Genomic DNA, 25,058 nt, shown 5'->3' with positions numbered 1-25,058 from the left:
ACATTTTTTTAATTTTGTAGTTTGAATACACTTAGGAAATTACGTCATGGTCCTACTAAACAGCTCAAACCAGTCTAAGCTGGTTTAAGCTGTTTTTGTGCTTGTAAAATTTCCTGACCACCTAAAAACTGTCCAAACCCACCCTAAAACAAACCAACCAGTCTGATCATTCTGGAAGACCATCTAAGACCAGCTTAGGCTGGTTTAAGCTGTTTTATTCAGCAGGGTAGTGCAATACTTTTTTTTGTTTTGTTTATGCAATCTGTTAACCCAATCGAGCATCAGTTTTTGGATACAAAATCTTCGAAGCCCAGATGGACATTAAACAAATGCTTTCCATCATAATAACAGCCACAAGTGAATTGGGAACTTTGATCAACAGCAGCTGCCTCATACTCATTTATATGGATAGTAGGTGGTCTGCTGCTTCTTTCATAGTTAATGGAGGGGTTTGTTGCAATAATTGTCTTACTCTTTAATTAGAGGTGTGTTGGTGCAGGTTAATTTTGTGTGCTTTTAAGCCTTTAGAATAGTTTTGGCCCAGTGTAATGGCTGTAATTGGGTCTATAATTCATTAACGTGAACTGTGCATGAAATGTAGGAAGAAGTACAATATGTAGGTTCACTGAGTAATGTAGCAACTGCTGTTTAAAAACAGTCATTATTTTTCAAATTCTGTTGGTGACCCAGAAGATGCACATTGCAGCTTTAAAGATGACCTGAAATTTATATACCCCCCTGTAGGAGCCTCTTACAAAGCCAGATTAGCAGTACTTGCCTTGTCCGGAAGTTTGCAGGATGTGGATGTCCATCATATAAAGATAAAAAGTCATATTCTTCCTCCACAGCAAAGGACTGAAAAACTATATGAATTCTGTTCCGCTCCTCTGCTACAATAACCCATGTACAGTTTGCTCCATTGGGGTATCCATGAGGAAACCCAGGACTTTCTATGGTCCCATTTTTGCCTTTTAATGTCCCACCACATGTAAAAATGAAACCTGTGGGGGAAAAAAGAGATGGAGAAATATTAGTCCACAAATGTTAACATGAATCACAGTTTGCAACCCATTTTACTTTTGCATTCTATATTATTTCTGAGTGAAACGGGAAATTCAATGAGGGCATGACTTGAATTTATCCAACAGGATTCAACTTGATCGTGAAAATTGGCCATTACGTACCAAAATCGAGCCAGGTGGTTGGAGGAAGTGGGAATAAATGATGAAAAGGGGTTTTGGAGGCGGAGTAAAAGTAATTAGGTTAAATTTTGATTTCATGTTGATATAATATAATTTGTATGAGTATATGGAGTCAAACATTTCTAATCAGATTCTTCAACTATGGACTATAAGGACTATGTGTAAAGGGAGCCAGGCTGTAGCCTTTAGCCTCCTTGTTAGTGCACCCGCCTCCCACGCCGGAGACTCCGGTTCGAGTCCCGTTCGGAGCGGGGCGAGTTACAATGGTGCCGTGACCCGGATGGGAGTAAGGTTAAGGGGAGTGAGTGTAACGGTGGCCAGCTGATAGATAGCTGTGCAATGTGTATAAACCTCACTCTCCTGACCTCAAGAGGTGCACTAGCGACTGACGCTAGAGGCTGTAGCCTCTTTAGTAGAGCAGAATTGGGTGTGTCAAATAAGGGAGACATCCAAAATGTGCAGTGTTGGGGGTACTCCAGGACCAGGGTTGGGAACCACTGTTCTAGAGCAAGGGTATTTAACAGGGGGTCCATGGTTGTACTGCAGGGTATCGCAAATTATATTTTGACCTACCATTGGCACTCGTAATAATCACTCACATGCAAGCAGAATCCTACATATAAACTAAATATATACTATGTGAGAAAACAAGGTTTGAACATTAACTGTAACACAATAAAACTGAAATGCGTGGCATTTTAACACTTTGGTGTTCAAATTTGAATTCTGCTTATTGGAGAATACAGGTAAATATCATATTATGCGACTGTGCACTACATTACGGAGAGCTAATGACCTACTAGCCAAGTCTGGCCATAAGAACAGGTGGTGCAACCAAATTAAGCACCAACTTTGTTACTAATTAACTAGTAGATACTAAGCCCTTAGTGTGAACTTTACGTCCCAACTTAGGTGAGACCTAACGCATAGCTGGTGCAACACTACCCAGAAGCGTGCAGCCCAGACAAACCATTCACGCAAGACATACAGCTATCATCACAAGCCTCTCAAAGCGCGACACACATCAGGTTCAGCAGGGCTGCAGTGGAGGGTTGTGGGAGTAAACGTATCTGCTTTGCAGTTGAGCAGATGCCAGCCTACAGTTTCTTTTATTATTAGTTGCTTTTTGCTTTCAGAACAACAGTCTACTTGCCTGGTGTAAATAAATAGTGACCGCTGAGATTATCAAGCTGGCATACACGGTCCTTAACGTTTGTTTTCCACATTACAAAGTTTTACTCCTAATGAAATGTAGTTTTAAAATATATGTACAAAATTGATTGCTCACATGGGGTTAAGACACTATATTAGTGTCCTTAAAAAAGTTTTATTCTGCATGGACCGGGTCTGTCTGTCCGTTTGTCTTTATCTGGGTATGTAACAGTGATTAACAAGGGAAATTAAAAAAGTCACTTCATGTCCAAAAAATATTGCAGATCTCTGCTGTATATTATTTCATGATTATTTCAATAGCTTTGCAATATAAACATCATAAATTGTCTACATAAAAATGTAGCCTACAAAACACTTTTTTATAGGCATAAAACGCAACATTATAATTTTATACAATATGTAACAGGGGTCCCGGCTCTGCCTCTCTACAAACCAAAGGGGTCCTTGGTCCGAAAATTATTGAAAGACCCCTGGTCTAAAGTGTAGTGAACAATCAGTCAGTTTAAATTTATATAAATTATGTGTTGCTTATAGAGAAGCCAAAATACAACATCCACACATGTGGACGCAGGGTCACACGGGGTTAAGAAGCATTTTGGGCGATCTAATCAAAAGTCGACAGGAGAGACACATTGTAATATGTGTCACATTTATATAGTGCTTTTCTAGGCACTCAAAGCGCTTTACATAGTATAGGGGGAATCTCCTCAAACTACCACCAGTGTGCAGCATCCACCTGGATGATGCAACAGCAGCCATAGTGCACCAAACACCCACCACACACCAGCTATCGGTGGAGAGGAGAAAGTAGAGTGATGTAGCCAATTCAGGGATGGAGATGATTAGGAGGATAGACTCAGGCCAATGGGGGAATTTGGCCACGACACCAGGGTTACATCCCTACTCTTTACGAAAAGTGTCCTGGGATTTTTAATGACCACAGAGAGTCAGGACCTCGGTTTAACGTCTCATCTCAAATTATACTGGGGCATTAGGACCCACACAGACCATAGGGTGAGCACCCCCTAATGGTCTCCCTAATACCACTTCCAGCAGTAACCTTGGTTTTCCCCAGGATGTCTCCCATCCAGGTACTGGCCAGACTCAACCCTGCTTAGCTTTTGTGGGCAACCAGGCAAGAGCTGCAGGGTGATATGGCTGCTGGTTTTACACCTTGTAATATGTGTATTTTTTCACCACTTGTGTTCAGAGTTTGAGGGGTCTTATTTATTTATTTTCATCAGGCATACTGAAGAAGTTCTGTGTGGTTCTTGTGCGTGTACTTGCTTGTCAATTCTGTGGTAGCATGCGTTTTCAAACACTTCCAAATGTCGTTAAAGTGGACAAATCTCAAAAGGTTTTGGACCTTTTTTTTACACCTTTAGCGTTGTCCCGTTTCAAACATATCGCCCAAAACGTATCTTAATAAATGGGGCCTTCGTACCAGGTAAAAGAGGCCTACTTGTGATTTTTATTTCCCCTATGGAAAGAAGAAACTTAAGACAAAGTTGATATTTCACTATAAACTGGGGCTGTAAAAAATTTACTCATGAATCGCAGTTTTCTGTAATAAATATCGATGAATCGTGGTACATGGTACATTAAAACATTCAAATATAATCATTGTATATTTATTTTATACTTATTCTCAAAGACCCTGAACAATATTGGTTCATCACATTTATTTTAATGACTTAAATACGCTAAAACATGTTCAAATGTTAAGTTTTTTGAGGATAGAGTTAATTAGACACATTTTTACAGGTACAAATCTTTGATACAAGTATCATGCCATAAAATTGTGGATATGCTGTAATTAAAAGTTGGGCAAAATCTTCTGCCGTTTTCCAGTGGAATAATTTAATAATAATGATCAAATGGGCAGATTCAATTCATATTAAGCTTTATTGACAAGATAAACTTCTCATGTACAGTACATTGCCAATACATTATTAGACACTATACATACAGATATTAAACATATTGTATGCTGAAGTTTACTTTGCTGAAATTTTAAATTTCAAACCGATCATTTTCTCTGGCAGCTGTTCAGTCTCTATCACGCACAGGCTTGGTCTCTCACGTGTGGTGTCGCTTTTGACACTAACTCAGACGACAGTGAGTGAGAGTTTTTGGGTGATGCAAAGAGATACAACAGCTTGCCCGTATCTCTCCCACACCTGGCTCGCCACTTTCGGGTGAAGTCTTATGCATTGTGGGTAATGAATAAGCGTGCACTGCTCCACACAATCAGTTTCTGTGCTAGGATGTATAGTCAAAAGTAATTATTGTGCATAATTCATTGGTGAACGTTACTCCAAATAAAACAAATTGTTCTGTTTCACTCTCAAGTACATCAGATTATAGAGGTAAAATGGGTTGCTTACTACGTTTCACACAACCTCATGTCTGCTGAGCTATGAAAGAGCAACTTCAGAGCAGTCAAAAATATTCCTCTACGAGTTTAAAACAAGATTTCAAAACTTCTATCAAAAAGACAAGCAACCAGAGGCATTTGACACTACATTCTTATTAGTCAAATTGTGCCAGTTTGCGTACTGACGCCCATAATGGTTCGGTTGAGACATTAATTTCTATAATGGTATCAAGTGTGAGTCACCACTGTCAATGGTTGATCTCGAAGACATTCAGGGTATCACTTAATGACCGTTCCACATATTTCATTGTGGGTGTACATCTACCACCTGCTACACACAAATCTTATTTTGTGATATCTTATTTCGTGGTATTTTGATGTAGTCACACTAAAACAGCTGAATAGACCTTACTGCCGTAAAAATTCAAAACACAGTAACTGCAACACAGAAAGCGAAAATGCGTCATTAAAAAACAGTAACGCATGATTTTCAATTAAGACAAATTCTTTAATGCATTACAGACAGATGTGCAAAAACTATGTTTGCAATGTATGCAATGCATAGGGGGCCATGCAATGCATACAGTGGGGGCGCCATACAAAGAGGGGGGTAAACAGGTGTTAAGTGAGGGAGCTAAACAAAGGTTATTGAAGCTATTTCACGGTAGTTTGATTTTTCAAGCACAAGTTCTGAAAACCTCTTTCACACCTACTGTAATGAACAAACCAGACTTTGCTGTTAACACTAAGATGAGGCCTTTCAAAAGCATAGTGAAAGCACTTTGAACGCATTAAAAGTACTTAGTGCATTAATATAGAATTCAACTGACATGCAATCACATACGAGTGTATATCAGCTATTTTAAAATGGCTTTGTAGCTCATCCAATCAAATTTTAGAGCTTGAGCTATTTGTTTTATAATGTTCATTTTTGTGAGTCTTTGAGCTGGGAGCTGTATTAACTATACAGCTTTTGTGGAAAGAGTAAGTCTGTCTCAATAGCACTAAACTAATCATTTCTTCGGGCAGCTGCAATTGTAGGTAATCATGACAAAAATCAGCTTTTGTCTCCATTATCAGTCACATCATGAGGCGATTTTGGTCCTTGACCGCCCTGAGTCTAGACAGAGGAGTATAAAGACAGATCCTCGGAATTGAGGGTAATTCCTGAAGAGTTGTCAAGCCCTTTGACATTCAGTTTCTGTTTTTTAAGGGTGGCCACATAATTCATATCTTGCTTTGACACACATTAGCATATATCAACGTGGGCAGCTTACATTTCGACAGTAAAGGTGCATGGAAAAAGTACTGCTCAGAAGATACTCTTTCATAGTTTAGGAGTAATTTGCCAATCTTTCATTCAAGTATTAGCTTTATCTCAGATGTTTCTCTCAACATTTCTTAGCAGTTTTAACAGGTTTTTGAATTGAAAATGCACATTAAAATTCTCCTCAGCCTTCTCGGCGGCACAGAACTGCACATTAAGCTTGTCTCTTGTCTCACTTATTCAAGATTTTGACCCTGTGCTACAGATGCTTTTATACTTTTGTGGTTTACCAGAGGGCTAAAGCTCCTCTAATCTGTAACCCAGCACTCAAAGAAATCATTAAACGACTGTAAAAACACACCTTTCTGAAACAGAATCCATTACATCAATGGTTCTCAACTGATGACTACAAAAAAGACAACAGTGCTTGTCAACCCATTGGGGTCGATAAATAGGGTTAAACAAGGATGTACATTGTCATTTGTGCTGTGAATTATTGGCTACAACAACTATAAAAACATACCTTTTCTGTGATGTATTGTGATTAATCTTGATACATTTAAGTAACATTGAAATAAAATCTAAAATGTATTTACTTTATAATTGGTTTAAAAAAACTTAAATTGAAATAAATTGGTTAGTAAGACATTCGGTTTATTAAGATATTCGGTTTATGTTTACATGACAAATAAGTGGAATGAGTAGACATGGAGTACTTCAAAGGTGGGCAAAATCTTTCCAGTTGACTTGTTAATAATAATGATCAAATGGGCAGATTCAGATTCAGGTTGTCCATTAATCACAGGGTTGGTGGGTCGATTCCCGGCCCACATGACTCCACATGCCGAAGTGTCCTTGGGCAAGACACTGAACCTCAAGTTGCTCCCAATGGCAAGGTAGCACCTTGCATGGCAGCTCTGCCGTCATTGGTGTGTGAATGGGTGAATGAGTCACAGTGTAAAGCGTTTTGAATACCGCCAAGGTTAAAAAGGCACTATATAAGTGCATACCATGTATTAGACAAAATACATACAGCTATAAAACAAATTGAATGTTGAAGTTTAATTTGCTGAAGTTTAAAACCTCAAATCTATTATTTAGTCTCTGTCATGCACATGCTTCATCGCTCTCGCATTTCACTTTGATACTGACTAGTTCAGATGACAGTGAGTGAGTGTTGACAGCCAGGGCTGGACTGGTAATCTGGCATACCGGGCATTTTCCTGGTGGGTTGACGCACTTTTGGGCTGAGCAGGAGCGGAATGTCCATCGGGAGAACCGAGCAGGCCAGTGGTTCGGCCATGAAATGTGCCGAACGGGCCGCGATAAGCAACAATGAGCCACCACGTTATGCAGAACGGACCATAAAACGGCACCGCGATAAGCAACAATGAGCCACCACGTTATGCAGAACGGACCATAAAACGGCACCGCGATATGCAGAAAAGGACGCCGATTTCACTTCCCAGTCCAGCCCTGATGACAGCTTGCCCGTATCTCTCCCACAGCTGGTTCACCACTTGCTGGTGGAGTCTCTATTAACCGTAGAGTAAATCCGCTCCCGTTTTGATTATGCCCAGGACATGCGTTGTGCGTAATGAATAAGCGTGCACTGCTCCACACAATCAGTTTCTGTTTTAGGATGTCGAGTCGAGTCGAGTTGAGCGTGACCTCCCAGAAAAATTTTACAAGTCACTTTTAGCCAAAGGAAGTGGGGAAAAACATTAGTGAGGTTTCAGGAAGTGCAAAAAATGGATACTACATTATTTGCATACATTTTTTAACATGTGTTAAAATGTTTTTGTTATTCTAACTATTAATCGCAGGAATTAATTTGTTACATTTCCCAGCCCTAAGAAATATATGAATAATCTTTTATTACTTATTAATTACTTTATTACTTCTAAGTGTCTTTTAAACTGTCATTTTTAAGCTCCTCCGAGGACACAGTGGTGGTGGCTGTGGGGATCGAACCAACAACCTTCTGCTTACCAGCTCAGTGCTTTTGCCCACTATGCCACCACCACTCTATCTTCATCTTGCTGTCTCAAAATGATTGGTTGACAAATTTTGTACTACTTTTGCCCCTTAATCTACACAATATCGTTATAATAATTAGCAACGGATAATAAGAAGTAATGGAAATGCAAATTTTTGATATCTGTAAATGTATTTTAGCATGTTAGACTTGGTATTTCATATATTTGGAAATGGATTTCAGATATCAATAAACTGAAGAGTAATTATAGATATCTGATATAAATATTGCTGCTAGTGAAAACCAAATCACCAATATCAAAAATGTGTGTTTTTACTAGTTGTTATTAAAAGGAAAGAACATCTACACTAGTAACAATGTAATAACTGATATAATAAAAATACGAGTCTGCAGTACATTGCTGATATGTGAAATTGGAATTTTAAATGGTAAGAAATTAATTATAGACATCGATAATTGGGTTTTGAACAGGAGTGAATGACAGATCATTGTCAAGCTCTACTGGTAAAAATGTTGTTATAGATATCAGTAATTATGTTTTTACTAAATGCCATTTTTTATATCAAGAATTAACTACTTCAAACGGAATTACGTAACTGATATAAAAAATTGCATTTTCAGGGGGCCTGGGTCGTTCAGTAAGTAAAGACGCTGACTACCACACCTGGAGGCAAGTTGTGCGTGGATGACGTGGAGAATAGCGTGAAGCCTCCACACGCTCTAAGTCTCCGCGGTAACGTGCTCAACAAGCCATGTGATAAGATACATGTATTGACTGTCTTAGATGTGGAGGCAACTGAGATTCGTCCTCCGCCACCCGGATTGAGGCAAGTCACTACGCCACCATGAGGACTTAGAGCGCATTGGGAATTGGGCACTCCAAATTGGGGAGAAAAGGGGAGAAAGAATTGGCATAGTCGCTAGCAGTAATTACATTGCTGATATTAGCATTAGCATTTTAACTGAATTGTAGATATCTATAATTCATCACTGGCACTTGATTAAATGTCAAAAGGTTTTGCGATGGAATGTTGCCACTTGCGCAAAGAACCAACGCCCAGTGAAGATGAGAGAGAAACAAGTGAGTAAAAGACTGCAATATATCACAGTTTTAAATCACAATATTATCATGAGGTAGATTTCATCACGAAACACACATCAGTATAAAATCAAACAGATTTCCACCTCAATAAAACATACCCAAATCCCAATTGATGCCCAACATAAAATGTGGGTTCTCCAGAAGCAAAACCTATTGAAAACTACTGCATTAGAGGTCATTGTACACAAGCTCTGCATCACTTCACAAAGGCAGCACCCCTGAATGTAGGCTCACGCTATGAAACAGTGCACAATCACATGCCGCCAAATTCATTTAAATGCTTTATCTCTACTGCTCATTCCTGCTTTACTTTCATGGCAGGGAGTCTTGTCTCATCCACCTATCACTCTGATTATACGCTGCCCTCCCCAGGGTGACCGCTGACACCGTGATGGCGGCACACCCGCAGCCGCCCGCTATAAATTGATACGAGAAACAGCATTACATTACGCTGCGTTTGCCAGGCAGAGAAAATAGGTAAGTCATATGAATCAGCACCTAAACACATAAATCTCATTCAAATAGAAACGTGACCAGGGACAGGACCCAGCTGCTCTGGCGATTTTAACACACAATCTCCACACAGCAGCCTCCGTAAGGGCGTACGAGGGCTCAATCAAGACTGATTTGTTTTGCCACTGGAGAGGCACAGCAGAGATGACAGTAGACCTCAATCTTATTCCTTCACACATAAACAGATGGCCAGAGAAGAATGAGAATTGACAAGCTCCAAATGTTCAAGTGCTATAAGCACATCCACATCGGCATTCTCTTAGACTTTGTAGATGTGAAGGTATTTGTATTGAGAGAGATGTTGTCTTCCAGAATATTTTTACTTGAATACAAAGAAAACATTTTTGAAAAAAGTGAGCATAAGCAGTTTGGAATAATCTTTAATGTTTTTTTTTTTCAAAATAATAAATATATATATTTTTTTAATAATTAATTTTTAATAAATAATTTATTTAATATCAAATCAAAGGCAGTTGGTGTAACCAACATGCACGTAGACTTTGTGTTGTCATGTGACCAAACACAAAACAGAGATGTTTCATGTTTATGAAAAGGCACATTTATCTGCATAGTCTTGATATTTGTAATACATGCAATTCACATTGGACATTTTCACTTAGGGGTGTACTCACTTTTGTTGCCAGCGGTATAGACATTAATGGCTGTGTGTTGAGTTATTTTGAGGGGACAGCAAATTTACACTGTTATACAAGCTGTACACTCACTAATTTACATTGTAGCAAAGTTTCATTTCTTCATTGTTGTTACATGAAAAGATATAATCAAATATTTACAAAAATGTGAGGGGTGTACTCACTTTTTGAGATACTGTATATAACATTTCCCAATGTCTTTCTGACCCCTTGACTAAAACAAGTACTTTTACAGGTGCTTGGCTGAGGAGCCACTGGTGCAAAGCGACCATCTGTGGGATTATGACTGAACGGCAGTCAGAATCCCCCCTAAACGTAATGATACTGCAGAGTTCCAACCGGAACTCCGATTGGCCTGGGATAGCCGGCCCGAGGGCCCGGCGAGGAGAGCCATTCAAGACGGGGCTAGGGCGCAACCGGATGAGTGCCGTAGGATGAGAATGGATTTGTGTTAGTCGTTCATAAATCAATCTATATCTAAATTGTCCTATTGAAAGAAACTATACTACATAAAAATGTTCTAGGTACAATTTAAACTGAAATTCTGCTTAATGGTAACAATTTATCTTATCCTACCTTGTGCAGAAACAACTATAAATAAGATATGTGTAGGTTGATTCAGTCGAGAGGTGTAAACCCTCTGAATCTGTGGTACTATTAAGACATTTTTCTGTTTGTTTGAGCACCCCAACACAGCAGGGATACTCAGGAACAGTACAACATTTGGTGACCTTCCAACATCTTACTTTAGTTCATTTTAGTTAATGAACAACAGTAAAGGTAGCTGCAAGCAGCATTTATTGGACCTAGGCATGATAGGTACAACATGTAAATGACATTGTACTAAAATTTTACTTTTTAAGTAACCAAACTGCTCTGGAAAGGTCAGGGCATGGTGACAATGGCATTGACAATTGGTCTAAGCACTGGAAATGATTGATGAAGATTGTTGACTTTATATAGAATTTGAAAACTATTTATATAGAAAAAATCAATTTGATACATTTTGCCTAACTTCATAACTCTCTAATCTACCCAATTACATTTGTGAGACTTGGTCTGAAGGCCACATTAAATGAATTTATTTTCAGAGTACGAGCTGAGAAAACAATCTACTGATTACACAGGGCTTTGGATCAATCAATTCCTTCATAAGAGCTGTCACACCCAAATGGGTATCATCAAAGATAGTCATACATTTCACTGTTGTTTAACACTGCTCCATTGTGTCTCAAAATAAACTATCAGCAGCTTTAAGTTGGAATCAAAAGACAGTATTGATCTGTAGCAGGACTTGCTGCTGGGTGAAGCAACAGGGATCTCAACATGAGGTGAAACTGATCAAATCAAAAGAGAAAGCCCTTAGAAGCCGAGGAAAAGGTTCAACTTTAGGCGTAGCAATTAAACAAGAGTTAGATTCTTTACAATGTTATAATCAATGCTATGGACAAAGGTCTTAACAGTTACATGTAAGCCACACCTGGAAATTTATGAATATCACTGCATTAGATAAGTTTCATTTTAGTGGATTTTAAGCACATTTTCAAGCAAAACGTATCACAAAAAGAAGTTTGTTTGGTTTTAAATGATCAAACAATAGATATACTAGATATATATATATATATATATATATATATATATATATATATATATATATATATATATATATATATATATATATATATATATATATATAGGATCATGTTCATAGTTAAAGGATTAGTTCACCCAAAAATGATCTGGGACGTCATGACCTCTATAGGTCCATACAATCCAACTGAGTGGTGGCCAGAACTTTGAAGGTAAAAGTAATCCACATGACTCCTGTAGTTATATCTATTTTTTCAAACTAGGCTGTTCATTGTTCTGAACCAAACCAGTGAGCCACAATATCAATAATTATATATAAAAAAAAAAAAAAGGTTTTAACTTTTGATTTATCGTCACAACGGTGCTATATAATTATTAAAAATAAAAAAAATTATCTAACTATGGAGTCCTTGATCCAATTGACTGGAAAATTTGCATGCAGTGTCTTTGTCCAAGGTGTCATCAAGGTCTATGAGGACACTCGCATATCTTGAAAACATGGCCGCTGTCGACCAATCAACTTTCAGTTGTTATTTGACCATGTTAGAAAAGGCAGATTGGAACGAAACATGGTAGGCCTATTTGTCTCTTGGCCCAAGGGGTCTATGAGAAATTTAAAAAACATTGGTCAACGTGAGGCACTATCACATTTTACATGCGTGTAAATTATTGTATATATGGCTGTGATTCACTCAAACACACGTTATTCATACCACATGATAGATCTCTTCATTTTGAACAACTTTGCCTCAAGAACCAATGGTGTGAATCAAATCATTTGTTAAAGTTCTCAGGTGTCCCATTATCAATAATTATAAAAAAAAAAGTTTGAACTTTCAATTCATCATTGCAACGGCACGCCAAAACGTACCGTTGTTCAAGCCCCCCCAAAAATCACACATTTTGGGCAGTACCTTTCAAAAGTACCTTTTGATTTTTTTTTGGGGGGCTTGAACCCCTAACAAGTAAGGCCTAGAAGAAAAATGATATTTTCCTGTGATTCCTTGGCTCATTGGTTTGTGTCAAATGTTTGCTCCGCCCTCTAGATTTTTTGGCATGGGGTTCATTTACTAATAAGACAATTTTCATTTTTGGGTAAAATATCCTTTTACTGTTATGAGCTATACCTATGTTTAAGGCACCTGTGTGAACTTGAGGGGAAAATATCACCATGACACCAAAAAAGTGAAGTGACTCTGAGAAAAGCACTAACATCAATTGTTTCCAGACACTACTTCATATTTTAAGATATTAGGGCTACTGACTCCTCCATATTTAACTGAGTCATAAAATGCAGAGCTATCCAAATAATTGTTAAATCTAATATACTTCAACGAACATTCAAAATAAGCAATATATCTGGATTAAGTTAACTCGGGTTGGAAAACCACAAGGGCAATGATCAAAGATAATCAATTTTGACAGAAAGCCATTGTCAGGGCCACATTAACCCAATAGGCAACATGGGATGCAGCAACATGGGATATTGGGGGGTGGGGGTGGGGGTGTTGTTGCATGAGATCAAATATGAATTTTAATATGAATTGTGTAATTTCAGCACCACCGGCACTACCAAACCTCTGTAAAAAAATTATTATTATTATTTCTAATCAGTTTTCCTGAACACTCTTGCCACTCTTAGTCTGCTATGGTTTGAAGAACAGTGTATCACAGGTACTCCCGTTCCAAAGACTGAAACTAAGGAAACACATTTTTGAAAGCGCAACAGAGCCAGCGTTTACATTCTTTGGTGGAAATCAACCTACAAATGTCTTACTAACTGTAGGCTATAATTGCCTCTGTGAAGAGAGACATTATATTAACATCGGGAAAAAAAAAAAAGAAAAAAAAAAAAAAAAATTTAAAAAAATCACACAAGGATGTTGGTTCACATTATAAAAATATGCATTTATATGCATTACCGGTCTGAATTGGCTCCAAACTCAGTGCTTAGAATTGAATTCAAAAAATCAAACAGAGCACGACCATCCTCTGCACCTTTTGGGTTTCGAAGATTTGTTTGAGGGCCTGCTTTCAAGATGACCATGAATAGGGCACTTTAAGTGGTTTGATGATAGTGGTGAGCATTATATAATTTAATGTAGATCTCTGCTTGACTGTTTTCGTAGTTTTAAAATGATTGCTTGGTAACTTTATTTATCTTCACTGGCATGGGCTATTTTTAGAATATGTATGTATTCTGCAGTCTAAACCAAATTATTTCTGTCTATGTAACATACTAACAGCCATTCAAGGGCTGATGTATTTACTATTTGCTCTTTATTGGACAAGCTTCGACATTTGTGTCATTGGCGAGTCTTTTGTGATCATAAACTGTATGTTGGTAGTTTGCCACTCTCTGAGACATGAGCGAATGTTTATATTAATTAGCTTATTATGACGTTGGTTAACCTGTGCACAGCTGTAGATCACATGACCTAATTAATATTCATGAGTTAGCCTATGGCTTAACCCGGCCCTGGCCATCGTTGGATAGGGAACAGATAAAGCAATGAAACTGAAAACATTATTCCAGTTGAATTATTGAGAGGGGGCCAAACAAAACAAATTGTATCACTAGAAGGCTTGTGTATTCGTTGGTCTTTCAAGAAAAGTTGACTGGCCTCCCCAACTCAACAAATCAAACTTCATCAGTCTCAATTAACTCTATACCCTTTCCTTCTAGGAAATGTTGGCGTTACCGTTAGCCCTGATCTGGTTAATAAATGAGAACGCACTCCTGATTTACTGATGAGTAATTACGATCGCCCAGGTCTGCCATCTGTTATTCAGTTTGTGAGACGGTTGGGGAGGATGCCTGCTTTCCGAGACCAGGGATTCCTCGACGAGATGGCAAGAGTTGGTGTAATGAACTCAAACAGTGCTTGTCAATCACAGATTTCTCAGGTGAGCCCTACAAAGCAGAGCTAGATAACTGAACTGAGAGCGTTTGTAACAAATCGAGACTTTTGAAATAATCTGAAAACAAAGACTTTGTGGCTTATGAATGAGGTTTGAAAATTGGGATGTCAGTGGATAAAAGTAGGAAGAGACGGTATGTGTAGGGTGTCGTTCTGCAATACCCGAGGGCTCATTTTAGCTTATCGCGTCCGATCCACCGGACCCCTCTGTTCTCCGATGGCCAGTCCTCCCCTGACCGGCCCCAAAGTGCGTCAGCCCACCGGGAAAATTCCCGGTATGCCAGAATACCAGTCCAGCCCTGCCCACATACCATCCCAGATGTGAATAACTTTCTTTCTTATGCTGAACACAAACAAAAGATTTTTAGAAGAAAATCTCAACTCTGTAGGTCCATACAATGCAAGTGAATGGTGACCAGAACTTTGAAGTTCCAAAAAGCACAGCATAAAGGTAATCCATAAAATTAATTTGGTTTAATCCATGTCTTCTGAAGCGATCCAGTTGGTTTTGGGTGATAATGGCCCAAAATATAATTCCTTTTTCACTTTAAATCTTGCCATTGCAGTCTCTAGGCACAATCATGATTTTAAGCTCGATTACACGTCCTAGTGCTTGACGCATGCGCAGAGCGCTAGATGGCGCTGCGGGAAGTGTAATCAAGCTTTAAATCGTGATCGCCAAGGAGACTGTTGTCAAGATGTAGAGTGAAAAAGAAGCTACATTTTGGTCTGTTCTCACCCAAAACCAACTGGATCGCTTCAGAAGGCATGGATTAAAACACTGGAGTCGTATGGATTACGTTTATGATTATGCATTGCATGGACTAACATAGATGAGATATTCTTCTAAACATGTTTGTTTGTTTTCAGCAGAAGAAAGAAAGTCATACACATCTGGGTGAGTAAATGATGAGAGAATAAATTTTTTTTGGGTGAACTATCCCTTTAATAAAATATGCATTCCTGTTGATGTATTACATTATTTACAACTATAAACAACTAGCTTTACTACTCTATTTTCCACCACTCTGTGGATATAGAGACTAGAATATCATAGAGACTTGGTAATGGGGTCTTTCAACTTGGGCTAGTATGCAACCAAATAGCAACCACACAGAAATCCTTAGCAACCTCATAGCAAGAATCTGGCAACCACTGACAACACCCTAGCATTGAAACGGTGAGATTTTCCGAGACTATTCTCATGAAAAATACATAACTATGGCATCATTTTTGTAAAATGTATATTACTCAGCTTCTTACACATATTGTGGCTGTTCCAAGGTGAAATGTTCACTGCGTGGCTGTAAAAGAGCGATAAATGTTCTCCCAAACAGGGCATTATTTTAAGGTTAATTCTCAATTGAGTTTTAAATCAACAAAACCGAACTCCCAACCCTAAACCTTAAACGTAAACCTAACCGAGTGTCTGAAAAAGCAAATATGAGACGAAAAACACAATTGCTGAAGCAACAACATCATTTTATGGTGCTTCTATGACATTTTCAGCTCACGTGTTCCTTCTGTGCTCTTATGGACTCAATCCGATGCATCATAAGTGTGACACGCAAATTGATTGCACTTGAACAAGCTTGTAAATGTAATTGGTTATGTAATGCAAAGGTTAAATGTATCACCTCACAAGTCATGTGCAATAGTAGAAGTACAGATGTCATAAGATAGCACTTTATGAGAAACAAGGCAAAAAGTTAGTGTTCAAGAACTGATAATCTGCTGTTTTACTCGTGATTTGTGTCAAAGTGAACAAAAGTCATTGCTGTTGGAGCGCCTCTAGTGTTCATTTCATCAGAAAACTGCCACAGGCAAGCACCACTCAAATTTTCTCCTAAAATCAAAAAATCTTGTATTCAAAAATGAAAATGTCCAACTCAGTAATAGCCGTTTTTTTTAAATAAGAAAAAATTGTGCTGGCTTAATGGACTCTCTACCAGTGGGGATTTCTTTAAGACTGCAAGGGAAGCTCAGCTTCCCCTATAATGTCAAAAAAATAATGGTCAAATATGTACTATTGTGTAAACAATTTATTGACTAAAAATGCGTTAGAACACGTTCATCTCGAAGACGAGTTCGTTCAGAATCAGCTACATTACATATAGCAGGTCGGCTGACTCGATTGACTTCTCATACATTCCCGTAGCGTCAGTGCATTTCCCTGTTGAAGCCGAGCGTCCATTGACTTCAATGGGGCTGCTCTGAACAGTTTTTTCAGTGCTCCGAAAATAGACGGTCATTGGATAAATGCTGCGATTATGTCCGCCCACGGACGCTCAGCGTCTCTGGGGGTGAATGAGGAGTGGGCTGGCCCGGACTCCGGGCTTCAGCGTGATGATTGGAGGATCTGTCGAAAGACTGCATCTCCTTTTGATTGACAGCGAATCTGTACTATAAGAAGTCACTGAAGCTATTTCGCGTTCAGTCCCATCGCGGATTTCTCAAGTGTAGTCGAAAGACAACCTGCTGCAACCTATTTCTTTATATTTGTTTGGTGAAATTGCTAGTCAATTTGCATAATACATTTCACACAATTATACACCACATTCCTTGTTTCAGTTTTACCAAGTTTAATATATTTTGTTTTAGAGCGTTCGTTCGTTCATTCATTCATTCATACAGTAGGCTAGGCTAGCGTCGTACAGGTGAAACTGCGCACCATGGCAGACGGTGCTAATATTGTCGACCTGATTTTGGCGAAGCCATTTGAAAGTCTTCCTTACGAGGAAAAAATCAGAATTAAACAGCAGGGCAGATCAACACCTAAGATTGATTTAGTGCAAAAAATAGGGAAAAATAACAGGTCTTTTCAGCTCTCCTGGTATGACAAAGTTAGCTGGCTGACTGGAAGTGCTGTGACAAATAAAATGTACTGCTGGCCATGCCTCTTGATGAATCCATCTCACGGATGTGTTGTTTGGTCAAAAGTGGGGTTTGGAGATCTGTCTAACTTTGACAGGGCATATAAAAGACATGAAAAGAGCAATGAACATGTGAGTGCATGTAGAAGATTAAGTTGCATGGGCAGGATCAGGGTTGAGCATGCAATCAATGAAGGTGCTCGCATTCAAGTGACTAAACATAATGAAACAGTCAAACAAGTAGGGCAGAATTTACTTTTAAATAAGTTTATAATGTAGGCCGAAAATGAGCTTCCCCTCTTTGAAAGACCAGCAGCCGCCACTGCTTTCTACTTAATTATAAACTAATAAATACTTTGGCCAATCTCATCCATTTACATTATGTACATTTAAAGTTCTATTTAAAGCAATGCCACTCTCTCTGGCAAATTAGGGTAGTATAATTAAAACTGTGCAATGGCTCAGTAATGGTTTTATTTCCTGTCCTACACTAGAAAATGTAGTCATAACAAGTTATAGGATAAAACCAGTCTTGCAGATCTTACAGATGACTTCAGACAACCAAATACATCATTAGTTCAATGAAAGATGACTTGCCGCAGTATTTTAATCATATATTAAAAGTCAACTGGATAGCTACAAGACGAATCTGACATCTGAGCAATATTTCAAGTCAATTATCTTTAATAAGGACGGAGAGCTTGATGATGGATCATAGTGTCAATTAAAGTTTCATCCGCTTGACTGATTAATTTAATTTTCTAGCCGCCTCTTGCCCTGTTCCATGTGGGGGTCATGCAGTTTTTTGTTTTTTTTTAATAATTGAACTTCATAGCATTTCGGCTCAAGAGTAATGCGGAATAAAGGTTATCAGGATCAAGAAGAGAGTAGATTCGTATTTGCTGTTTTACTAAAGGTGACATGCTGCCTCTTGAATCTGATGTCACGGAGAAATGAAAGAGTGCTGTTGCTGTCGCTGGACTTTCATTAAAAATCTGTTGCAAGTCAAGATCTGCAAGTATCAGTGATTAAATGTATTCTTAAACAAGTCCAAATGTTTGTCTCGAACGTTTCAAACTGAGCTCTGATTTGCCTCGATACTAAAGTCTGCAATCAAAAGTCAAAGGTTTCAAAATTACCTCAAACATGTCCAAGACCAGATTATGGTGCCTTGATCCCGCCTCGTAATAAAAAATAAAAAAGGTCATTCTGACTTTATATCTCACAATTGTGATTACAAAATATAAACTTGCAATTGCAACTTTATACCTAACAGTCACGCAATTGCGTGTTCATATCACGCAATTCGGACTATTTTCCATAATTCCGAGATATAAATTAAATTGCAATTTTGACTTGTTTTTGTAATTATGGTCTAGTCTGCACTTATATAGCGCTTTTTTTAACCTTTTAAAGAGATTGCCAAAGCTCTTTACACTGTGTCTCATTCACCCATTCACACACACATTCATACACCAATGACGGCAGAGCTGCCATGTAAGGTGCTAGCCTGCCACTGGTCGCAACTTGGGGTTCAGTGTCTTGCCCAAGGACACTTCGGCACCAACCCTGCGATTGGCATCCGACCCGCTCTACCACCTGAGCCACAGCGGCCCTTATGAGACATGTACTTGTAATTGCAACTTTGTATCTTGACAATTGTTAATTATAAAGTCACAATAGCAAGAAATAAAGTAATTATTTTATTCAGCTTCCACACCAAATGATCTGAGCTATGCCATCCACATTAATTGTATTGCTCTCTAATCTTCTTTTAAATATGTTAACAAATTACTCATTTGTTTCTGTTTTTATTTCTTCTAATGAATTTTCAGAAGAAACATCTGAGACATAGTTCATACTAAAAGAACTCAAAAGAGCAAAATCTGAGCCATACAATTTTCTTCTGGTGTTTTTCTTCAGGGATCAATTAAATTATTAAAGAACGCTATTCATTTACCATATGTAATGGATTCTATAACACCCTGTAAATATATGCAGCAGCATCCACTGCCTCTGTTCAGATTAAGCTACTTTTAAAGCAACGAATAGAACAATAGCAAAAGAACTGCAGATACTGAGCACATGAGGACACAGATAACATCTAAGCATTATGACAATCCCTTGTCTCCCGGGAAATCATTGGTTAAAGCAGAATAAAGGAATCAAGACGTGTGCTATTCAGCAAGCAAATGTCTTGGAGACATACGGCAAGGCAAAATAATGACATTATCTGAGCTGGCTATTCAACAGAAAAGAGATGGTTTAACTAATAGTTCCATGTTAATCCAAACCGATATGCTATTTTTAACAGCTCATTGTGACCGCTGCTGTCAAACTATGAAAGGCACCATTAAAGTAGTCCAAATGACTCTGTATTACGAAATGTGATGTTTTATTCCAAGTCTTCTGGAGCCATACCATTGTTTTGTGTAATAATATATTTTTACAGGTGATTCTCAGGAAATCTGTCAAGACAATGCCCTGGTCATAGAGTATATAACCCCAAATCAATAAGAAATAAATCAAATATATGAAATTATATTTTGCATAGAAAAAAACGTTAACGTAAGATTTTTTTGCATTGTGACATTATTTTCAGAACAATTTTCAGCACATTTGACCCCCCAATTCTCATTACCATAATGCATCCGGATGTTTTACTTGTACTATTCCCCTTGTTTTCAGCGATCCTTCTCTTTAACACAGTCATTTTTTTTTTTACAGATTTTTAAAATTGAATACAGCAAAAATGAAAGGCAGCACAAAGTGAGTACAACTATGGTGTTTAATACTTGACCACTCAAGAAATACTAGAATTTAATTTCATGTTTAATGAAAATATCACAATGAACTTTTCGCATTGCGGTAACAAGAATCGGGGTAAAATATGCGTAACTATTATGATAACATTTTCTTGACCGGTTTTATGAGAATCACACTATTCATTCACTGAAAATCTTCCCTTTCAATGAAGAGCTCAAATCTAATTTTCAACTTTGCATATCTGAACCTCCATGTCATGTTTTGTAACAATACATGCAAGAACAATGCAATTTTGATGTCAAGGACATAAAACCTGATGTAACGTATTGAATACCATTTTTTTATTTGAACGCAAATGAGATTTCAGTGCTTCAGCTGATAAGATTCTCAGTGAATAACAACCTAATTTTCGCTCTGTTCCTTTTATTAACCTACCGTACGTCTTCAAGAAAGACTTGAAATATAGCACACAAATCAAATTGATTATGATCCTTTTTGAAGCTTGACAGGTGTGGTCACTATGAACCGCACTCGAAAGAGATGCTTCTTCAAATACTCTCCAACAATTACACCATACAGGTTTGGAACGACATGAAAGTGAGTAAATCATAACATCATTTTAATTTTTGCATCAACTATTCCTTTAAACTCTAAGCTGGCTGCTTTTTTGAAAGATTGAAAAACATTAAAGCCAAGCCAAGAAATGTATTTTTCCTTTATTAATAATAAAAGTGTGTTTATTTGTACCTCGCAGAATCTCTCTTAATGTGCAAGCCAAAACCCACACTGTACCAATATCCACAGCAGGAGCAACCGAAAAGGACCATGATCAATAATTTCAAATCAGATGAAAAGTTACTTCATTGGCCTCCTAATGCAACACAGTTCCCAATTTTCCATGTGCCTCTTATTACAAATTTATGATCAGGGCCTTGGAGGCAGCACAGAGCTTGTTTGTTTGGCCAAGGACCTTATATGAGAAATAACTTCAAAGCCACGGCTGCAACGCCCGCAGCCTTGTCTCATCTCTGTTGTATTGTTGATAGAAGAAAGCCACTAAATATTTGTATTAATGGAAAAAAGGTCCCATTGTTTAAAAATGTGACATAATGATGAATAGAGCATTATGTCACATCTTAGACCTCAACTACAGTAATCATGCCATTTTTGTCCTACGGCATTTCAGTCCCAATACCAGCTGACATTTACCTACACGAACGGAAAATGTAATGAGGACTTTAGTATGCAGAATGGACTGCTGTCGTTTGGCAAACATACATACACAAGAAAGCTAAAAATGAATAAAGCGAGGTTAATGTCTTGCTGTGACAGCATTACCCATTCTATAATTTCTATTAGATTTCCATTAGAATGAGTCAGTAAGTACTAAACACATGGGATGAAAACACTGCAGTTTAAAGGTGTTTGTTAACAAACAAACAAACAACCTGGTGATGGGTTTGATCAAAAGGATGGACAGTTTTTAGGCTTCAAGTCATGCAAACACTACAGAACTAAGGGACAGTTCATCCAAAAATGCTGTCATTATTAAACGATTCACATGTTGTTCCAAACTCATATGACTTTCTTCGGTGGGACACAAAAGTTCACTTCCTACATGCAAAAAGAGCTGCGGCAACATTCTTCAAAAATTCTCTTCATTTTCTTGAGTTCTTCTGGAGATTTGAGATCTTTTCCGTGCAATAAAGTGAATGGGGACTGTGGCTGTCAATCTCCAAAAGGACAAATAAGCACCATAAAAGTAGTCCATACAACTCTTGCTCAATTTTGCAAGTCTTCTGAAGCCATACGATAACTTTGTGAAATTTAAGTAATTCCTCACTATAATTTTGCCTTTCACCTTGCTTGACAGACCTGGTCACCATTTACTTTCATTGCATGGAAATGAGCATCTTAGACATTCTGCTAAATAACATCGTTTGTGTTCCACTGAAGAAGAAAAAAATGTCTTACTGGTTTGGAATAACATGAGGGTAAGTAAATAATTCAATTTTTGCGTGAATTAACCCATTAATAAAAAAACAGATCAATAAAAAATTCCATTGTAGCCTATATTAGTGGTTTAAAGTTACAGGCCCGTTCAATTAGGATGAAATAAGCCATTTCAGTTAGTTAGTTAGTTAGTTATTAAATTAGTTAGTTAGTTAGTTACAGTTATGAATCGAATACATCAACGAATGAACAACACTTAAAGATGCCTGCAGTCCAGTCATACAAGACGAGCTGCATTCAATAGAAAGTATGATTTTAGTCAGTCGAAAATGATCACTTGTCAAATGAAGCATTTGAAGAATAATATGCAACACTGTACAACTGTATTACAATTTAACAATGAAGGAAAGAAACATGAAATCATATAGCCAAATGACTAAATTGCATTTTTTCTGAATGTGATAACAATATTTTTTATTTAAAACGTTAAATTATATTGAATGATAATCAAATGTTCATATATACTATAAATTATTATTTTATTTTTAAAATATATTTTTTATTTTTATAAAAAAATAAATTAAAAAAAATTAAATATTTTATATATTATTTGTTTATTATATATTAATAATAAAAAAATAGAATTACCTAGATGACAAACAGACAGATAGATAGATAGATCTCATATTATTTTATATTCTAATATATAGCCTATATCGGAAAGCATATACATGTATCTTCTTAATTAGACTTGTTAAAATGTTAAGCACTTTTTTGTTCACTTCCATTGTTGTAAAGAAAATTTACTGTGATAAAATGCTACATTAAACGCACGAATCATGCACACTACTTTAGACTTATCTGAGAATATCTGAAAATCGCAAATGCTGCTTCACCACTAACGCAGTCATACCCAAAAAAAAAAAATAAATAAAAATAAAAAATGCAGCAACACTTAAGAAATATAAAACCTTCAAATGGGACAACATTAACCCAAAAAGCATTTTAATAAATGCATTATATCCTTTATCCATGCCTTGTTATAACGAAATAGGTAAGAAAATGCACTTGGTCATAAGAAAGCCTGTTTGAATATAATGATCCTGAGCTATGCATGTATGTTATATGAATGCACGTGTATCTTTAAATTCCTTCAAATTACTCAGCGCACAGATATTTCTCCTCCTGCTCAAAGCTCTTCTGCATTGAAGCTCTTCAAACTCGCATTCTTCCATCGCATCCGAGCACCTGCAACCCTCACAAAACCAACAGAACCCAGCTTGATCGATCGCTTACCTTGCACACAAGTGAATATAAACGAGAACACAATATTCCAAAAGATAAATCCAGCTTTGATCGGCATTGTTTTAGCGTTATGGGAGTTCGCACGAGCGCATCTGATACATCCTCTGTGAGAAAGCGCTACAAATCCATGCCATCCTTCATTATCGACTTCTTTCATATTCTCAAGCGTCCGGGAGAAATTGATATTCCTCTGGTTTGGAGAGGAGACGGAGCGCTGGAGTGTGTCTCGGTCACTCAGCGCTGGATGTATGAGGAGACCAACAGCGGAAACCTTGACGAGGACTCAACCATCTTCTCGCCAACAGGGGCACAAAGTATTCTCTGTACTCCTGATATGATACTTAGTTTCAGAGCAGTCTCATGCGATCAGTGCAGAGCATGCTGCGTTAAGTGTATTTTTAATGAGCGCGTGCATTCCGTTTAACATGCACGTTGCGAATAGTTATCAATTGCACGCGCGATACTACTATATTAACGCTCTGTTAACCAGTTGCATGTTTGCGATAACGCCTGTTCTAAAAAAGCACATCCATTCATGTCGCGTGTAACAAATGCTTGCAATGCATTGCCTTACTAAAAATAAAATAAATAAATAATAAAAAAACAATGCATAGAGCAAATAAACAGTGCAATGCCATTTAGCAATGCACAATGCATTTCACAAATAGTTGCCAAATGCTGGCATGTTACAAAAGCATCCATGTTACTAAAATATGTGCAATGAATAAACAAAGGCGTTGCCTTATTCTACTACACACAACACAAGTATTCAGAGAATCGTTGAAATTTCATACTATGCAAGTCATTGCATTTCACAAATAGTTGCCAAGTCAATGTACATTACTTTTTAAAACGTTTGCAATGTGTCCTACACGAACAGTGCCTTACACTAATAAACACATTCATGCATTCAGAGTAGTGCATTACTATTAAGCAATGCAATGTTTTGCACAATGCATTTCATTGCATTTTACAAATAAATGCCAAATGCATGCATATTGCTATTTAAAATGTGTGAAATGCATCAACCAAAGGCATTGCCTTATTCTAATACATACAATCATTCAGAGATTTCTTGCATGGCCATTGAACTTGCATGTAATGTACAATGCATTTCACTGCAGTTCTCAAATAGAAGACAACTGCATGCTCATTACTTCAATCGGGAAGAAACGCAGGCTTGAGTGAGGTTTAAGATGCCATTTATTTGATGAATGTAAAACAGAAATGTAATGTCTCTCTTTGGCATAGAGACCCCCGTCTGGCGGTCCGAGGGAGTTGTACTCGGAACCATCATATCCTGCCGGAGATAGGAGGCAGGGGCGAGGAGCCTACCCCCATGCGGGACGGGGCTCAACTGGTGG

At 37.7% G+C, this 25,058-nt stretch overlaps 1 protein-coding gene across 1 annotated transcript in view; it reads right to left on the bottom strand.

The window, feature by feature from the left end:
- The window catches only part of csmd3a (CUB and Sushi multiple domains 3a), a 372,265-nt gene extending 348,414 nt beyond the window's left edge, over positions 1–23,851 (bottom strand). Inside the window, exons 1-2 of the mRNA XM_052143551.1 lie at positions 23,686–23,851; positions 779–1,001 (exon numbers count right to left, since the gene is read on the bottom strand). Of these exons, the coding sequence (XP_051999511.1) occupies positions 779–1,001; positions 23,686–23,851 (389 nt within the window). The remainder of the gene's footprint in view (positions 1–778; positions 1,002–23,685) is intronic.
- Positions 23,852–25,058: the final 1,207 nt, after the last annotated feature.

This window comes from Xyrauchen texanus, chromosome 15, assembly GCF_025860055.1.
Source record: "Xyrauchen texanus isolate HMW12.3.18 chromosome 15, RBS_HiC_50CHRs, whole genome shotgun sequence".
Taxonomy (NCBI): domain Eukaryota; kingdom Metazoa; phylum Chordata; class Actinopteri; order Cypriniformes; family Catostomidae; genus Xyrauchen; species Xyrauchen texanus.
Note: the sequence above shows the minus strand (reverse complement) of the source record. Positions and strands in the feature narration are given on the sequence as shown.